Source organism: Psammomys obesus, unplaced genomic scaffold (genome assembly GCF_907164565.1).
Source record: "Psammomys obesus unplaced genomic scaffold, mPsaObe1.curated_primary_1811, whole genome shotgun sequence".
Lineage (NCBI taxonomy): Eukaryota > Metazoa > Chordata > Mammalia > Rodentia > Muridae > Psammomys > Psammomys obesus.
Window position 1 is genome coordinate 15,122,782 of NW_026594428.1, and position 14,847 is coordinate 15,137,628.

Sequence of the window (14,847 nt, forward strand, 5' to 3'; positions counted from 1 at the left end):
TCTAAGAAAGGTGCAACCTACCTGAAGCGGGTATAGATCCTAAGTGAGGTACATGCCAATGGCTTGCCAGAAATGATGAGAAGGGAAGACAGCTGGAAAGGGTAGATTCACACCATATGAAAAAAATTTCATGGGACCAGAGGCCGCTGATGTCTTTGGGAGTTATCCTCCCTGTGCTGGGAAATCAATGCAGCTTTGGTCTCTTCACCCTGCTCCCGTTGGTTCTCTTTCTTTAATGCTTTTTTCCTTAGAATGTCTGGCTAGGGCAGCAGGGAGTATGTTGCTGTTTTAGTTACCTTTTATATTGTTGTGATAAAATATCATGACAAAAGCAACTTAAGCAAGGAAGGGCTGATTGTGGTTCGAGGTACAGTCCATCATGGCGGGGATCTCAGAGCAGCAGGAGCTTAAGACAGGTGTTCCTGTTGCTAGAGAAGTGAAGAAGGATGAATGCTTAAGTTCCATTCCTGTTCTTCCCTTTTTTATAGAGTAGGGTCCACGCCCAAGGAATGGAACCACTCACTCCAGACAGATTTTCCTAACTCACATGATTCCAGATCCCAAGTTGGCAACTAAGATTAACCACCACAAAGTCAAACCATCACTGAAGCTAAATTATCAGTTGGAGGCTAAATCTGCGCTCTTCCTGCTCTTCCTGATGAACTTTCAAGAGCTAGTTAAAAATGATCATCTTTTGTTCCTCTTGTTGTTAGGACTTGTGTGTGAATGGTGCTCAGATGCTCCATTTTAAAAGCTCCCTGGTGGAGGAAGCTGTAAATGAACTAATAAACATGTTACTGGATGTGGGTGTCCCACCTGAAGAAGCGAGTGAAAATGTCTGTCGTGAGAATGCCAGTTCTTACGGTGACACTTCAGGTAAGAGAGGAGGCAATGAAACAGTCTGCTTTTTTTTTTCCATGATATTTACTGAAAACCAAAATTTAAATTTTTACACAACAATCAATTTCATACTTCTATAAATACTACCCCAATTTTATACCAATATTTATAAATCTGAAATGATTCTTTTCAAGTGGCAATGGCTTGGTTGCTTATTCTTATTATTTCGTGTTAAACTCTGCAAATTAAAACAAACCTTTTCCTACAGAGAGGAGGGGGAGGATGGTCTTTAGTGCTATTGTTGGGAGAGAACACACCAGAACACAGGTCTTGAGTGGCCAGTAGAACTTTAAAATTATAGTCCTTGATCTGTTATTGGATGTTTTCTCACACTGAGATGGTCTCTACTAGGCCATTTTATGCTCTGATTTCTTTTTCCTTTTCTTCAGTGATCTCACTTTCTCAGATGCAGGGCTTTTAACTGACATTGAGCTTGCATCTAATTTATTTTGATTTCCCGCTGCAATTTAATGGATCTCTGTCTCTCTGTGTCTCTCTTTGTCTCTCTCTGCCTCTCTCTCTCTCTCTCTCTGGAGTAAGAGAAGGGCATTCTGAGGCCTTGGCATCTACATTTAATGCTGGGGCCTGTCATCTGCCTTTGACAGCAATCGCAAGGAAGAAGAAAGAGAGTGAGATGTTAGAGGATGCCCGTGAGCTGCTTTCCCATTTTAACCATCAAAACATGGATGCTCTTTTGAAAGTGACAAGGAATACACTTGAGGCCATTCGCAAGCGCATTCATCTTTCCCACATGATTAACTTCCGGGGTATGATCTTGCACAGTTTGCCTATTGGTTAATCTTAGAGTGTGTGTGTGTGTGTGTGTGTGTGTGTGTGTGTGTGTGTGTATGTGTGTGTGTGTGTGTGTGTGTGTATATATATATGTGTAAATATATATATATATTTATATATATATATAGATATTATATATATATATAAAACCCCATTGTTATAAATTATGAGTTATATTTAATTTTTTCTTACACGTGGCAACTGCTCCAAAGTTTGGAATATGTTCATTGTGGTAGGTGTTTTATTTGAAATTCCAAAAATTGCTTGTTGTAACTTTCACTATTATAGTATTTGCTCCTATGTCTTATGTGCTAACTGTGCATTTAACTTACTGTTGGCATCCTGCTACTTGCCACCACCATTTTAAAATCTTATGTAAGACTTCACAATTAACCTGAATCTACACTGAAGATTTTCTTTTATGGAGACTTACCAGCAAACTACAATCAGCAGAATGATTTGGGATGCACAGAATTGCTGTTATTTGAGTAAAACAATATCTTTAAATATCCATGCACTCAATAATTTGGCAAACATTTCTCTGATTAAATGTGTATTATGCATGCTTTAGAATTTTGTTAAATATTAAATTTTAGTATACCATTTTCAATTAAAAATGGCATATTAACTCAGACAGTAACAGTACATCTAAGGCAAAACAGAGCCATCTCCCCATTTTCCGGGCAAACATCACTCTGGCCATTCCGAACATTGCTATGACTCCTGCCCTGGAAGACATACAGCAGACACTGAACAAATCCGTGGAATGCATCATCAGCGTCCCCAAGGGGGTTAGACTGTGGAGCAGTGAGCTGTTGTCCAAGGTTGGTAGAGTACAAAAAATTGATTCCTTTGGAAGCTGCTGACTTTAAAGATGGAGCAAATTTGAAAAGTATCCTTTTACCATTCTAGAGAAAGATGCATGAAAGAAAAATGGCTGCTGTGCAGAACAATGAAGATAGTGATTCCGATGTGGAGGTGGAGGAAAGTGAACTGCAAGGTAAATATGCTTTAAAAATTATAAAAATTGAGAAGTCTCTCGTGTGTGTGTGCGTGCATGTGTCTGTGTGTGTATATGTGTATGTACATGAAGATGCCCGTGGAGGCCTGATGAGAGAGTTGGAGCTAAGGACAATTGTAAGGCATCAGATGCAGTGCTGTGAAGTGATTTGGGGTCCTCTGCAAAACGAGCAAGTGCTGAGCCATGTTTCCCAACTTTTAAAACAAAGTCACTGTAAGTCAAGGGTTTCCAGGGATTTATGTTATCTCCTGTACCCTGCACAGTTTTCAAATCATGAACATTCAGAGTGTTAATCTTTGAGCCCATTTTGTGTTTAAAAACGTTAGGATCCACATACTGATCTGTTAGTGTCATAATATCTCCTGCTTCTCTTGTATTGTTCACAATGGCTGGCACACAACTGATGTGTGGTCTGATCTATTAGTGGCTGAGGATAAGAAATGCTTTTAATTTCACACTTTACTGAGAAATTGGTTTTCATCTCAATGAGTATTTCCTGGCATGTTACAGACATTTTTTGACCCATTATGAGTTCCATTTTGTTAACACATTCTGTGTGTTGCTGAGTATCCCACAGCTTTCATTTGTAGTCTGGAAAACTGGGAAACATCAAACATCCAAGTTGATAATGACATCAGATGTCATCTTCAGTCCTCACATGCCTTTTAAGTCAGCATCATAGTTAGCAGACCCAGAATAATTTTGTTGGTGTTGCTCTCCCTTGAGATGATAAATTGACTAACCACGAGGAAGAAACTGAAGCCAGTGCCTCTTTGAAATAGCGCTAATGATGGAGGTAGAGTTAGCTGAAAAACTTTCGCATAACTTGCTTTATTTACCTCTGTCTGTTTATCTATCTATCTATCTATCTATCTATCTATCTATCTATCTATCTATCTATCTATCTATCTGTCTATCTATAGCTATCTCTTATTAACTTAAACTAAAAAACATTGTCTGGAGCTGGACAGATAGCCCGTCAGTTAAGAATATATTTTGCTCTTGCTGAGATCCTGATTTTGGTTCACAGCACCCCTGTTAGATGCTTCCATTTTCAGTTCCAGGGCATCTGATACCCTTTTCTGGCTTCTGTGGGCACCTTCACTCATGTGCACAGGCCCACCCTTAACACATGCATACAATTAAAAAATAAATCTAAAAAAGTACTTGCTAGTATTGTATTAGCTCCAATTTATTTTTATCTGATAACATTGCCTTAGTTCCTAGAGTCATTTAAAATTCAGAGTCTTCTACTGAGAATATGCTTAATTATGAATCTGAGAGGTTAAAAAAATATGTTCTGAAACATGATCAAAGAACTGAAGCATCAGACTACAGCCTGGCTGTCTTTTTCTTTAACTGTATAGTTTACAGTTTTTTTTGTATACTCAGAATCTCATCATGGTCTAATTTTAGAACATTTTTATTATCTCAGGATGAACCCTGACACCAATTAGTACTCATTTTGCTTTCTCTTCCTCTTTCTCTTCAACAACCCTTGGTAGCCTGTTGTAGATTGCGATTAATATTTACTATTGGTTTATCTTTTAGTAATGCTGCTGTTAATCCAAAAAGCTGTATAACCAAATCACCAACAGAGACTGGGATTTATTTAATTAACCTAGAACACAGTGCTGGGCAATAGTTACTCCATCCTTAACCTCCAAGCCCTCATAGTTTCCTGTTATGTAGATTTTACCCATTATACTTACTTTTTGTGAAATCTTAGGTCTGGTTCATTCTTGTTCCACCTCTGCTCTCCTCTGCTCCTGCCTTTCTGTCCTCCTCTGCCTCCCACCTTCTTGTCCTCTGGCTCCTCCCTCTCTTCTTCCTATTCCTTCCTCTCTATTGCTCAACATTGTGGCTGGTTGTTTTATTTTGTCATGTTTACACGGGTTGAGACAGGTGATGCTTAGAAAAAGTATCACAATGCAATGTCCGGATTGAAACCAGAGAGTGGGGGAGAGAAATCAGCATTTGAATGACCAAGGGTAAGGTGTATACATTTCAAAAGAACATTATACCAACAGTAGCCATAGACTGTCGTCTTTCCACAGCTATAGATCATTCTATGTGTGGTGTTCTGTGGCTGATTTTTCCATTTGTCATGGAAATTCATGTGTAGCATGAAGCATTCATGTCACATTTCCCTAACTGTAGTTCCATAGAGAAGACCCCAGGCCCTGTGCATGCCAGGCAAGTCCTCTGCTGGCTTCATCCTTACACCTTGTCTGTTTGAGACAGGGTCTTACTGTGTAGCTGAGGCTGGCCCTTGAACTCATTAGGTAGCTCAGGCTAGTATTGCATTTGAGGTCCTTCTACCCATACCTCCTGAGTGCTAGAATTGCAGGCACATAGGATCCATTTACTTTTATCATTGAAATCTATTTCACACTACAGATAAAGTACATTTTATTTATGCATTAGTAAGTTGGTGAGCAGTTAGATTTAGATTGTTTCCATTTTGCACTGTTTTAAAGAATTCTGCCAAATATGTAGTGATGTTTGTTTTTTTATGTGTGTGTACATGTGTGTGCAGGTGTTTGTACTCATGTACATGCACATGTGGAGGTCAGAAGCTGATGTTGGGTGTCTTTCTTAATCGCACCCCATTCTGTTTTTTGAGATAGGGTCTTTCACTGATCCTGGAGGTCATCAGCTCGCTACGCTGCCTGGCCAGAATGCTCCAGGGTCTGTCTGTTTCTCCCCATACCATGCAGTGCTGCGTTACAAGCACATGCTGCAAACCCAGAGTTGATATGGGTGAAGAATATTCAGATTCAGGTCCTCATGCAAAAGCGGCAAGCAGGGTACCAAGTGCTTCCACGCCCAAGATTTTATGTGGACATTTTTTTTTTTTTTTTTTTTTTTATCTTGGTCTCTTGGGATATACTAAACAGTAGGATTGCTGGACATATGCTGATTTTCTGGTTGACATGGAGGAAATGTCAGACTACTTTGGAAGGTATAACTATTTTATCTTCCCACTGACAATGGGGGAAGGGTTGCCTTTTCTCTCCAGAGCTATGAGAGTATTTTTGCCTGCTTTTTGTCTATGGATAGAGTGCTATTTTGTTGTAGTTTTAGTGTAAATTTCTGCAGTGGCAAGTGAAGTTAAGCACCTTTTCATGTGGTTTTTGGTCATTTGTTCATATCTTTGGTCAATATCTTATTACTTTTTTTCATGTTTTTAAAAGTTGGGTTATTCATTCAAATTTCTGCATGAATTTTTTATGTTCTTAATAAAACTGTAAATTTTTTATTACATTATAGATTCATTTTCACTTTCTTGATGTCTTTTGGAGAATAAAATTTTAGTTTTAAGTTCTATTTAGCTACATTTTTATTTGTATCTAAGAAACAGTTGCTTAGCATTAAGGTTAGGAGAATTTATATTCTTAAAATGCATAGCTTAGCATTTATATTTCAGTCTATGAAATATAAATTTATTTCATTTTTCAGTGAAATTGGAGTTCAAATTCATTATTTTCCATGTGGGTGTATACTTGCACTTGTACCACCACTGTTAAACGAAGAAATCATGAATCTATAATTGAATTTTCTTGAGTTCTTTTTTGAAACTCACTTAAATAGACATGTAAATCCAAAGCTTTATTCCTAGACTTTTTTTTATCTTTATTTATTTTATTCACTTTGCATCCTTGTAGCTCCCTCCCTACTCTCCCAGTCCCACCTTCTTTCCTTCTCTTCTCTCTCCTCCCCTTTTCCTCAGAAAAGGAGAGCTCCCTTTCCCACCCACTCCAGCTCAGCAAATTGCATCAGGACTGAGTATGTCCTCTTTCACTGTGGCCTGTTAAGGCAGTAGTCCTGCCAGGGGAAAGTGATCTAAAAACTAGCAAGTGAGTTGCCATTTCTGGTACTAGAGGACCCACTTGAAGCCTAAGTTACCCATCTGCTACATCTTTGTAGGTGACCTAGGTCCAGTCATGCATGGTTCTTGGTTGATAATTCAGTCTCAGCAAACCCCTCTGGGCCCTGTTTAGTTGGCCCTGTTGGTCTTCTTGTGGAGCTCCTGTCACTTCTGGGTCTGTTTCTCTTTCCTCCTACTATTCCCCAAAGCTCCCCACGCATTGCCCCATGTTTGGTTGTGGGTCTCAGCATCTGTTTTGAGGGGCTACTGAGTAGAACCTCTCAGAGGACAACTCTGACAGACTCCTGTCTGAAAGCTTAACAGAGTATCATTCATAGTGTCAGGGGTTGGCACTCTCCTATAGGGTGGGTCTTTGTTTGGGCCAGGCATTGGTTGGGTAATCCCTCAATCTCTGCTCTATCTTTATCCCTGCACATCTTATAGGCAGGGTAAATGTTGGGTAAAAGTTTTGTGGGTGGGTTGGTGTTTGCTGCCCTTTACTAGAAGATTAGTCTAGTTAGAGGATGTCCTCTTCAGTCTCTATGATCACTGCTATTAGGAGTCTCTGTTTGAATCCCCCTCATACAGTCCAAGGAGCCTACGCTGACTTAGGTCTCCAGCTTGTCACAGAAATGTCCCCACTCTCAGTTTCTCTCTTCTCTACTGGCATTCTGTCCTCTTGCCTTTGCTCTCCTCAGGTCTGATCTTCACTGTCTTAATTCTCTGTGCCCCATTTCCTGTTCCCTCTCTTCAGCCATTACCTCTGTCTGTTCTGTCTCTCCTTCCTATTGAGATTTGTGCATCATTACTTGGGTCCTCCTTATTACTTATCTTCTTTGGGTCTGTGCTTTGTAGTATGCTTATCTTGTATTATATGGCTAAAATCCACTTACAAGTAAGTACATACCATGTGTGTCTTTCTGGGTCTGGGTTGCCTCATTCAGGAGTATCTTTTCTAGTTCCATCCATTTGCCTGCAAATTTTATGATTTCTTTTTTTAAAAATAGCTGAGTAATATTCCATTGTATAAATGCACCACATTTTCTTTATCCATTCTTCTGTTGAGGGACATCTAGGTTGTTTCCAGATTCTGGCTATTACGAATAAAGGTGCTATGAACATGGTTGAGCAAGTGTCCTTGTTGTATGGTGGAGCGTCTTCTGGGTGTATGCCCAGAACCTCAGGTCATGCGCATTCTAGTGCGACATTGTCTTTACTAATATAGCTTTGTAGTTAGCTTCCAAAACTCATCTATTTACCTTACAGTTCATGCATCTATATTAGTCTTTGTTCGAAGTTCCTTCTCTCTATTCTTTCTTATTCCATTCCCATCACTCTTTTTTCTTCCAAAGTGCCCCCATCTATGTTTCATGCCATTCTCTTTTTGTGACCCGTGGCATGTAATCAAGGCTGTCCTGGGGGCCACTCATTTGTTTGAGTGGGGGCAAGGCAAGGTAACAGGGCTACAGCAGGGAGGAATATGCCCACCCCACCACCCTATCTAACTCCACGGGGTGGGGTTAGCTCCCCCAATGGGTGGGGAAGCTCAGGAACTGTGAGTCCCATGTCATTTTAATCTTTTCCAAACTCACTTAAACTGTGCTGGATTCTTCATGTTTCTTTATGAATTTTAGGACCAGTTTGTTAGTTTCTCTGAAAAAAAAAAAAAAAGAAGAAGCAGTCTAAACAATATCATAGGAATATGCTGAATCTGTAAATCAACTTATGATACATTTTAATTTAAGAGGATTTGAATTATATAAAGCATGTCCCTCTGATCACACAACAGGATGGATGTATATATGAACTCACAGAAACAAGACCTGCACAAGTCCATGCCAGACAAGGTCCCAGCATGGAGATAATGAAGTGGAACACAGTGTCCCACTCCTAACCAAGATGCTATTTGAAATTTATACCTTCCAGGAAAAGGAAAATCAGTTATCTCCAATGGGGTATCACTGGCTATATTAATCACCCTTCAGGGCAGACCCCATGCCCAGGAAGAGTTTGCCAGCAAAAAATGAACTCTTATGTGTGTGTGTGTGTGTGTGTGTACTTTTTGTTTTGGCATATTTTGTCTCATTGGTCTTCTGCTCTCTTGTTTTGATTCTGTTTCTTTTGACAGAGGGTGAGAGAGAGAAGATAAAGTTGTTGGGTTGGGAGGTGCGTGGATCTGGGAGGAGTCAGAGGAGGGAGGAAAACTTGTAATTAAAAAATAAAAAAATAAAGTAATAAAAAGGAGGAACTCTTGAGACTGAGGTAAAAATTAGAAAAGAAAAAACGAAAATCAGAGTGCTGAACTCTAGCACTTCAAAAGCAAAACTAACCAACCAACCAACCAACCCTACTACCACCAAAAAAAAGCCAAGACCCCCCCCGCCAAAAAAAAAACAAAACCCAAAACAAAACAAAATAAAAGAAAACTAAAAGCTAGCTAGGCACCAGAAGAACATCATGCATCGACTTTGACTTCCACGGATGAATTCTGTAAAAACTCATATTTTTACAGAAAAATACGTAGCATCAGCTGTGGTAATGTCTGGCTGTTTAGGGGCCAGCTAAGGATTATGTGGACACCGCCCTTTCTTTGTTGAGCCCAAAGATTCACCCTTTGCATTGGGATTCTGTGGAGGAGCATAGTAACACTACCCAAGGTTTACATCATGATTAGGATTGCCTCAGTGTTAGCCAGAGATAAAGATTGGATATTTCCTTATCATTCCTGGGCATGCTTGCAGTTCCATCTCTGTGTGGACTTTTAGAGCTTTCAAGGGCTTCCCAGAGTCTTCTGTGTCACTGTCATCACCCAGGTTTCTCTTTACTTTCACCATATCAAACCCATGCACTGGAATTTTCTTCACCCCAAACTAATACCATTGTCTTAAATACTGATGAAGTTAAATGATTGGGGCTGATTGTGAATGTATCTAACTTTTATTTTGACAAAATGATGTGTGGCTAAAGCTTTTACTTTCTCCATCCAGTGTAGTTCTGACTCAGGAACTAGGCAAATATCAGTTCTTTGGGTCCAGTTCATGCAGGGAGCTTCCAGCCATGCCTGTTAATAACAGTTCTTCAGAATTTGCCAAGGAGACCCAAGTTTAGTTACACCCCTCCATGGGGTACTGTCAGGCGGGTTAGCATAACTATCAGAATCCAAGACTACAAATGTGTAAGGCTGTCCCATAGCCAGAGAGGAAACAGTGAGAACAGAAGAGCACATCTCAGCATGGAGAGCTTGCTATTGCCTCTGAAACCCAGCATTTCTTTTTTTTTTTAATTTTTTTAAAATTTTTTATTTAACTTTTATTAATTACACTTTATTCCTTTTGTATCCCCCCATAAGCCCCTCCCGGTCCCACCATCCCCCCCTCCTTTCTGCATGCATGCCCCTCCCCAAGTCCACTGATAGGGGAGGTCCTCCTCTCCTTCTTTCTGATCTTAGTCTATCAGTTCTCATCAGAAGTGGCTGCATTGTCAGGGTTCTAGGTTATCTCCATGGATAGTCCTTGGTTGGAGTATGAGTCTCTGGGAAGTTCCCTGTGTTCAAATTTTCTTGTTCTGTTGCTCTTCTTGTGGAGTTCCTGTCCTCTCCAGCTCTTACTATTTCCCACTTCTTACATAAAATTCCATTCACCCTGCCCGTCAGTTGGCCATCAGGCTCAGCATCTGCTTTGACAGTCTGCAGGGCAGAGGCTTTCAGAGGCCCTCTGTGGCAGGTACTGAGGTTGTTTCCTGTTTTCTTCTTCTGGCTTTCAGAGGCCCTCTGTAGCAGGTTCCTAGGTTGTTTCCTGTTTTCTTTTTCTTCTGATGTCCATCCTCTTTGCCTTTCAGGGTAGGGATTGAACATTTTATTTAGGGTCCTCTCTTTTGCTTAGTTTGTTTAGACGTACAGATTTTAGTGGGTTTATCCTATGTTGTATGTTTATATGAGTGAGTATATACTGTGTGTGTCTTTTTGCTTCTGGGACAATTCACTCAGGATGATCCTTTCCAGGTCCCACCATTTACCTGCAAATTTCATGATTTCCTTATTTTTCATTGCTGAGTAATATTCCATTGTATAGATGTACCACAGTTTCTGCATCCATTCTTAGGTTGAGGGGCATCTGGGCTGTTTACAGCTTCTGGCTATTACAAATAAAGCTGCTACAAACATGGTTGAGAAAATGTCCCTATTGTGTACTTGAGCCTCTTTTGGATATATACCTAGGAGTGGTATGGCTGCATCTTGAGGAAGCGCTATTCCTATTTGTCTGAGAAGGAGCCAGATTGATTTCCAGAGTGGTTGTACAAGTTTACATTCCCACCAGCAGTGGAGTAGGGTTCCGCTTTCTCCACTACTTCTCCAGCATGTGTTGTCACTTGAGTTTTTCATCTTGGCCATTCTGATGGGTGTAAGGTGAAATCTCAGGGTTGTTTTGATTTGCATTTTCCTAATGGCTAATGAGGTTGAGCTTTATTTAAGTGCTTCTCTGCCATTCAATATTCCTCTACAGAGAATTCTCTGTTTAGCTCTGTTCCCCATTTTTTAAAGTGGATTATTTGGTTTGTTGCTTTTCAGCTTCTTTAGTTCTTTATATATACTGGATATGAGTCCTCTGTCAGATAAAGGGTTGGTGATGATTCTTTCCCAATCTGTAGGTAGTCACTTTGTTTTGATGACGGTGTCCTTTGCTTTACAGAAGCTTTTCAGTTTCATGAGGTCCCATTTATTGATTGTTGCTCTTAGAGCCTGTGCTGTTGGTGTTCTGTTCAGGAAGTTTTCTCCTGTACCAATGAGTTCTAGGGTATTCCCCACTTTTTTTCTAGCCGATTTAATGTGTCCCGTTTTATGTTGAGGTCTTTGATCCACAAAACTTTAGTTTTGTGCAGGGTGATAAATATGGATCTATTTTCATTTTTCTACATCAGACATCTAGTTGGACCAGCACCATTTGTTGAAGATGCTATCTTTTTTCCATTGTATGGTTTTGGCATCTTTGTCAAAAATCAGGTGTCTATAAGTGTGTGGGTTTATTTCTGGGTCTTCTGTTAGGTTCCATTGATCCACCATTCTGTTTCTATGCCAGTACCATGCAGTTTTTATAACTGTTGCTCTATAGTACAGCTTGAGATCAGGGATGGAGATACCTCCAGAAGATCTTTTATTGTAGAGGATTGTTTTAGCAATTCTGGGTTTCTTGTTATTCCATACGAAGTTGAGAATTTTTCTTTCCAGGTCTGTAAAGAATTGTGTTGGTAATTTGATGGGAATCGCATTAAATCTGTAGATTGTTTTTGGTAAGATGGCCATTTTTACTATGTTAATCCTGCCAAGCCATGAGCATGGGAGATCTTTCCATTTTCTCATATCTTCTATATGTGGGGATCTATATGTGGTTTAATTTTATCAATGTTTCTTTTACAAATATGGGTGCTCTTGTATTTGGGGCATAGGTGTTCAGGATTGTGATGTCTTCTTGGTGGAATTTTCTCTTGATGAGTATGAAGTGTCCTTCCCCATCTCTTTTTATTAATTTTGGTTGAAAGTCTATTTTATCAGATATTAGAATGGCTACTCCTGCTTGTTTCTTGGGTCCATTTGCTTGGAAAGTCGTCTTCCAACCTTTTACCCTCAGGTAATGTCTATCTTTGTGCCTTAGGTGTGTTTCTTGTATGCAACAGATTGCTGGGTTTTTTTTACGTATCCATTCTGTTAATCTTTGTCTTTTTTACTGGAGAGTTGAGTCCATTGATGTTGAGAGAGATTAATGACCAGTGGCTGTTAGATCCTTTGATTTTGATGTTGGCTGTGTTCATAAGGTTGTGTGCTTGTTTGCTTTTTGTTTTACTGTAGTAAGGTTAATTATTTCCTGTATTTTCTTCAAAGTAGCTAGTTTTCTTGGGTTGTATTTTCCCTTCTAGTGTCTTCTGTAATGCTGGATTTGTGTGTAGGTATTGTTGAAATTTGTTTTTGTCATTGAATATCTTGTTTTCTCCGTCTATGAGGACTGAGAGTTTTGCAGGGTATAGTAGCCTGGGCTGACATCTATGTTCTCTTAGGGTCTGCATGATATCTGTCCAGGCCCTTCTGGCTTTCATAGTTTCTGTTGAAAAGTCAGGTGTGATTCTAATGGGTTTGCCATTATATGTTACTTGGCCTTTTTCCCTTGCAGTTTTTAGTATTTTTTCTTTGTTCTGTATATTTACTGTTTTGATTATTATGTGGCAGGAGGATTTTCTTTTCTGGTCAAATTTGTTGGGTGTTCTGTAGGCCCAATGTATTCTTATTGGCCTCTCCTTTAACTTGGGGAAATTTTCTTCAATGATTTTGTTGAAAATATTTTCTGGGCCTTGGAGAAGGGGGTCTTCTTTTTCCTCTATACCTATTATTCTTAGGTTTTGTCTTTTCATATTGTCTTGGATTTCTTGGACAGTCTGTGTCAGGAATTTTTTAGATTTAACATTTTCTTTGACAGATACATCTATTTCTTCCATTGTATCTTCTACACCTGAGATTCTTTCTTCATGTCTTGTAGCCTGTTGGTTACCAGTCTTCTTGAAGAAACACTTTCTGGATTGTCGCAGACTTTGATTAATCAGTTCCAAAACAGGGAAGGTTGTCAATTTCTCTACTGTTTTCATTGCTTTTATGTAGATTTTAAGTTTTTTTTTATCATTGCAGAAACTCTGATAGTCTGTGTTCTATAGGCTATTATTAACACCTCTCTTTTTTTTCTTTTCTGCTTTCAGAAACACTGGAGGTAGCATCTGTAAACTTGCCCATTCCTGTGCAAACCCAGAATTACTATAAGAATATTTCTGAGAACAAAGAGATTGTAAAGTTAGTATCTGTGCTCAGCACAATCATCAACTCCACCAAGAAGGTATGTGTGTTAACATGGGTCCTGGGCTGCCCAGCAAGCGCATGCACGAACTCCATCATAAGCTAACCCTGCATGCATCCTGATTTCATCCCTGATAGCTCCCTCCAGTAACCAGAGGCATCTTGTCTGTGTTCCATGAATGCACACTCACTGAAGACCCTTTACTCCAGAATGAACTGGGAAGAGAGCTGTGAACTCCTTGTTTCATATTGTGTTCTGGTTAATGTCTTTAACCTCTTTTGTTAACATAAAGGAATATAATTAAAAAAATCTGTTATGTTCAAGCTCACAACTCAGACTGATGTGGCAGTTTCTCAGTTCTCCTTCAAACAGTAAAACAGAGTAAGATGTGTAGTCAGTGTTTGTGTGTGTGTTCATCCATGTGTTTGTATAGGTACACTAGCCTGTCTGTGGACATGCAGAGGCCAGAGGTTTCTGTGGCTTCCTTTATTGAATCCCACTTTATTTTTTGAGAGAGGGCTGGTCACTGAACCAGAGGCTCACCCTTTTGCCCCCTCCTTCGGCGTGGGTTGACTGGCTGTCAGCAGGCCCCTGGGATTTTCCCTGCACTGCACTCTTACCACTAGGTGCCTAAAGCACCAGGCATACTGCAGATGCTGGGGGCAGAAACTCAGGACTGTTTGAGCAGAGGTACTTTATCCAGTGTGTCTTCTCACTAGACTCAGGGGTTGGCTGTTTCCAGTCCAGGAATTACCTCCTGGCAAAGAAACCATGTGTTCTTATATTTGGACAGGCAAGTCTTATAAAACATCCCACGAACATTTATATGTATTTCCACATGGAATTCAGATGAAACAGTATTATAATTTTACTACCATCAATAAGAACTCATTCTGACTGGCTCTAAAGCCAGTTCAATTTTTTTCTTTCAGCCTGCTTCCCCCAACCCCACTTTAGTTTTTCTTTTTTTTTTATTAATTACACTTTATTAATTTTGTATCCCCCCATAAGCCCCTCTGTCCTTCCCTCCCGATCCCACCCTCCCTCCCCTTTCTGCATGCATGCCACTCCCCAAGTCCACTGATAGGGGAGGTTCTCCTCTTCTTTCTGATCTTAGTCTATCAGTTCTCATCAGGAGTGGCTGCATTGTCCTCTACCATGGCCTGGTAAGGCTGCTCCCCCCCCTCAGGGGGGAGTGATCAAGGAGCAGGCCAATCAGATTATGTCAGAGGCAGTCCCTCTTCCCATTACTATGTAACCTACTTGGACACTGAACTGCCATGGGCTACACCTGTGCAGGGGTTCCAGGACATCTCCACGAATAGTCCTTGGTTGGAGTATGATTTTCTGGGAAGTTCCCTGTGTTCAAATTATCTTGTTCTATGCTCTCCTTGTGGAGTTCCCGTCCCCTCCAGCTCTTACTATTTCCC

General features: G+C 40.1%; 1 protein-coding gene across 1 annotated transcript in view; it reads left to right on the forward strand.

Moving 5' to 3' along the window:
• Positions 1 to 14,847, forward strand: part of Dnah5 (dynein axonemal heavy chain 5) — a 298,260-nt gene that overhangs the window by 67,714 nt on the left and 215,699 nt on the right. Inside the window, exons 18-22 of the mRNA XM_055619009.1 lie at positions 714 to 888; positions 1,446 to 1,667; positions 2,326 to 2,516; positions 2,605 to 2,692; positions 13,323 to 13,456. Coding sequence (XP_055474984.1) covers positions 714 to 888; positions 1,446 to 1,667; positions 2,326 to 2,516; positions 2,605 to 2,692; positions 13,323 to 13,456 — 810 coding nt within the window. The remainder of the gene's footprint in view (positions 1 to 713; positions 889 to 1,445; positions 1,668 to 2,325; positions 2,517 to 2,604; positions 2,693 to 13,322; positions 13,457 to 14,847) is intronic.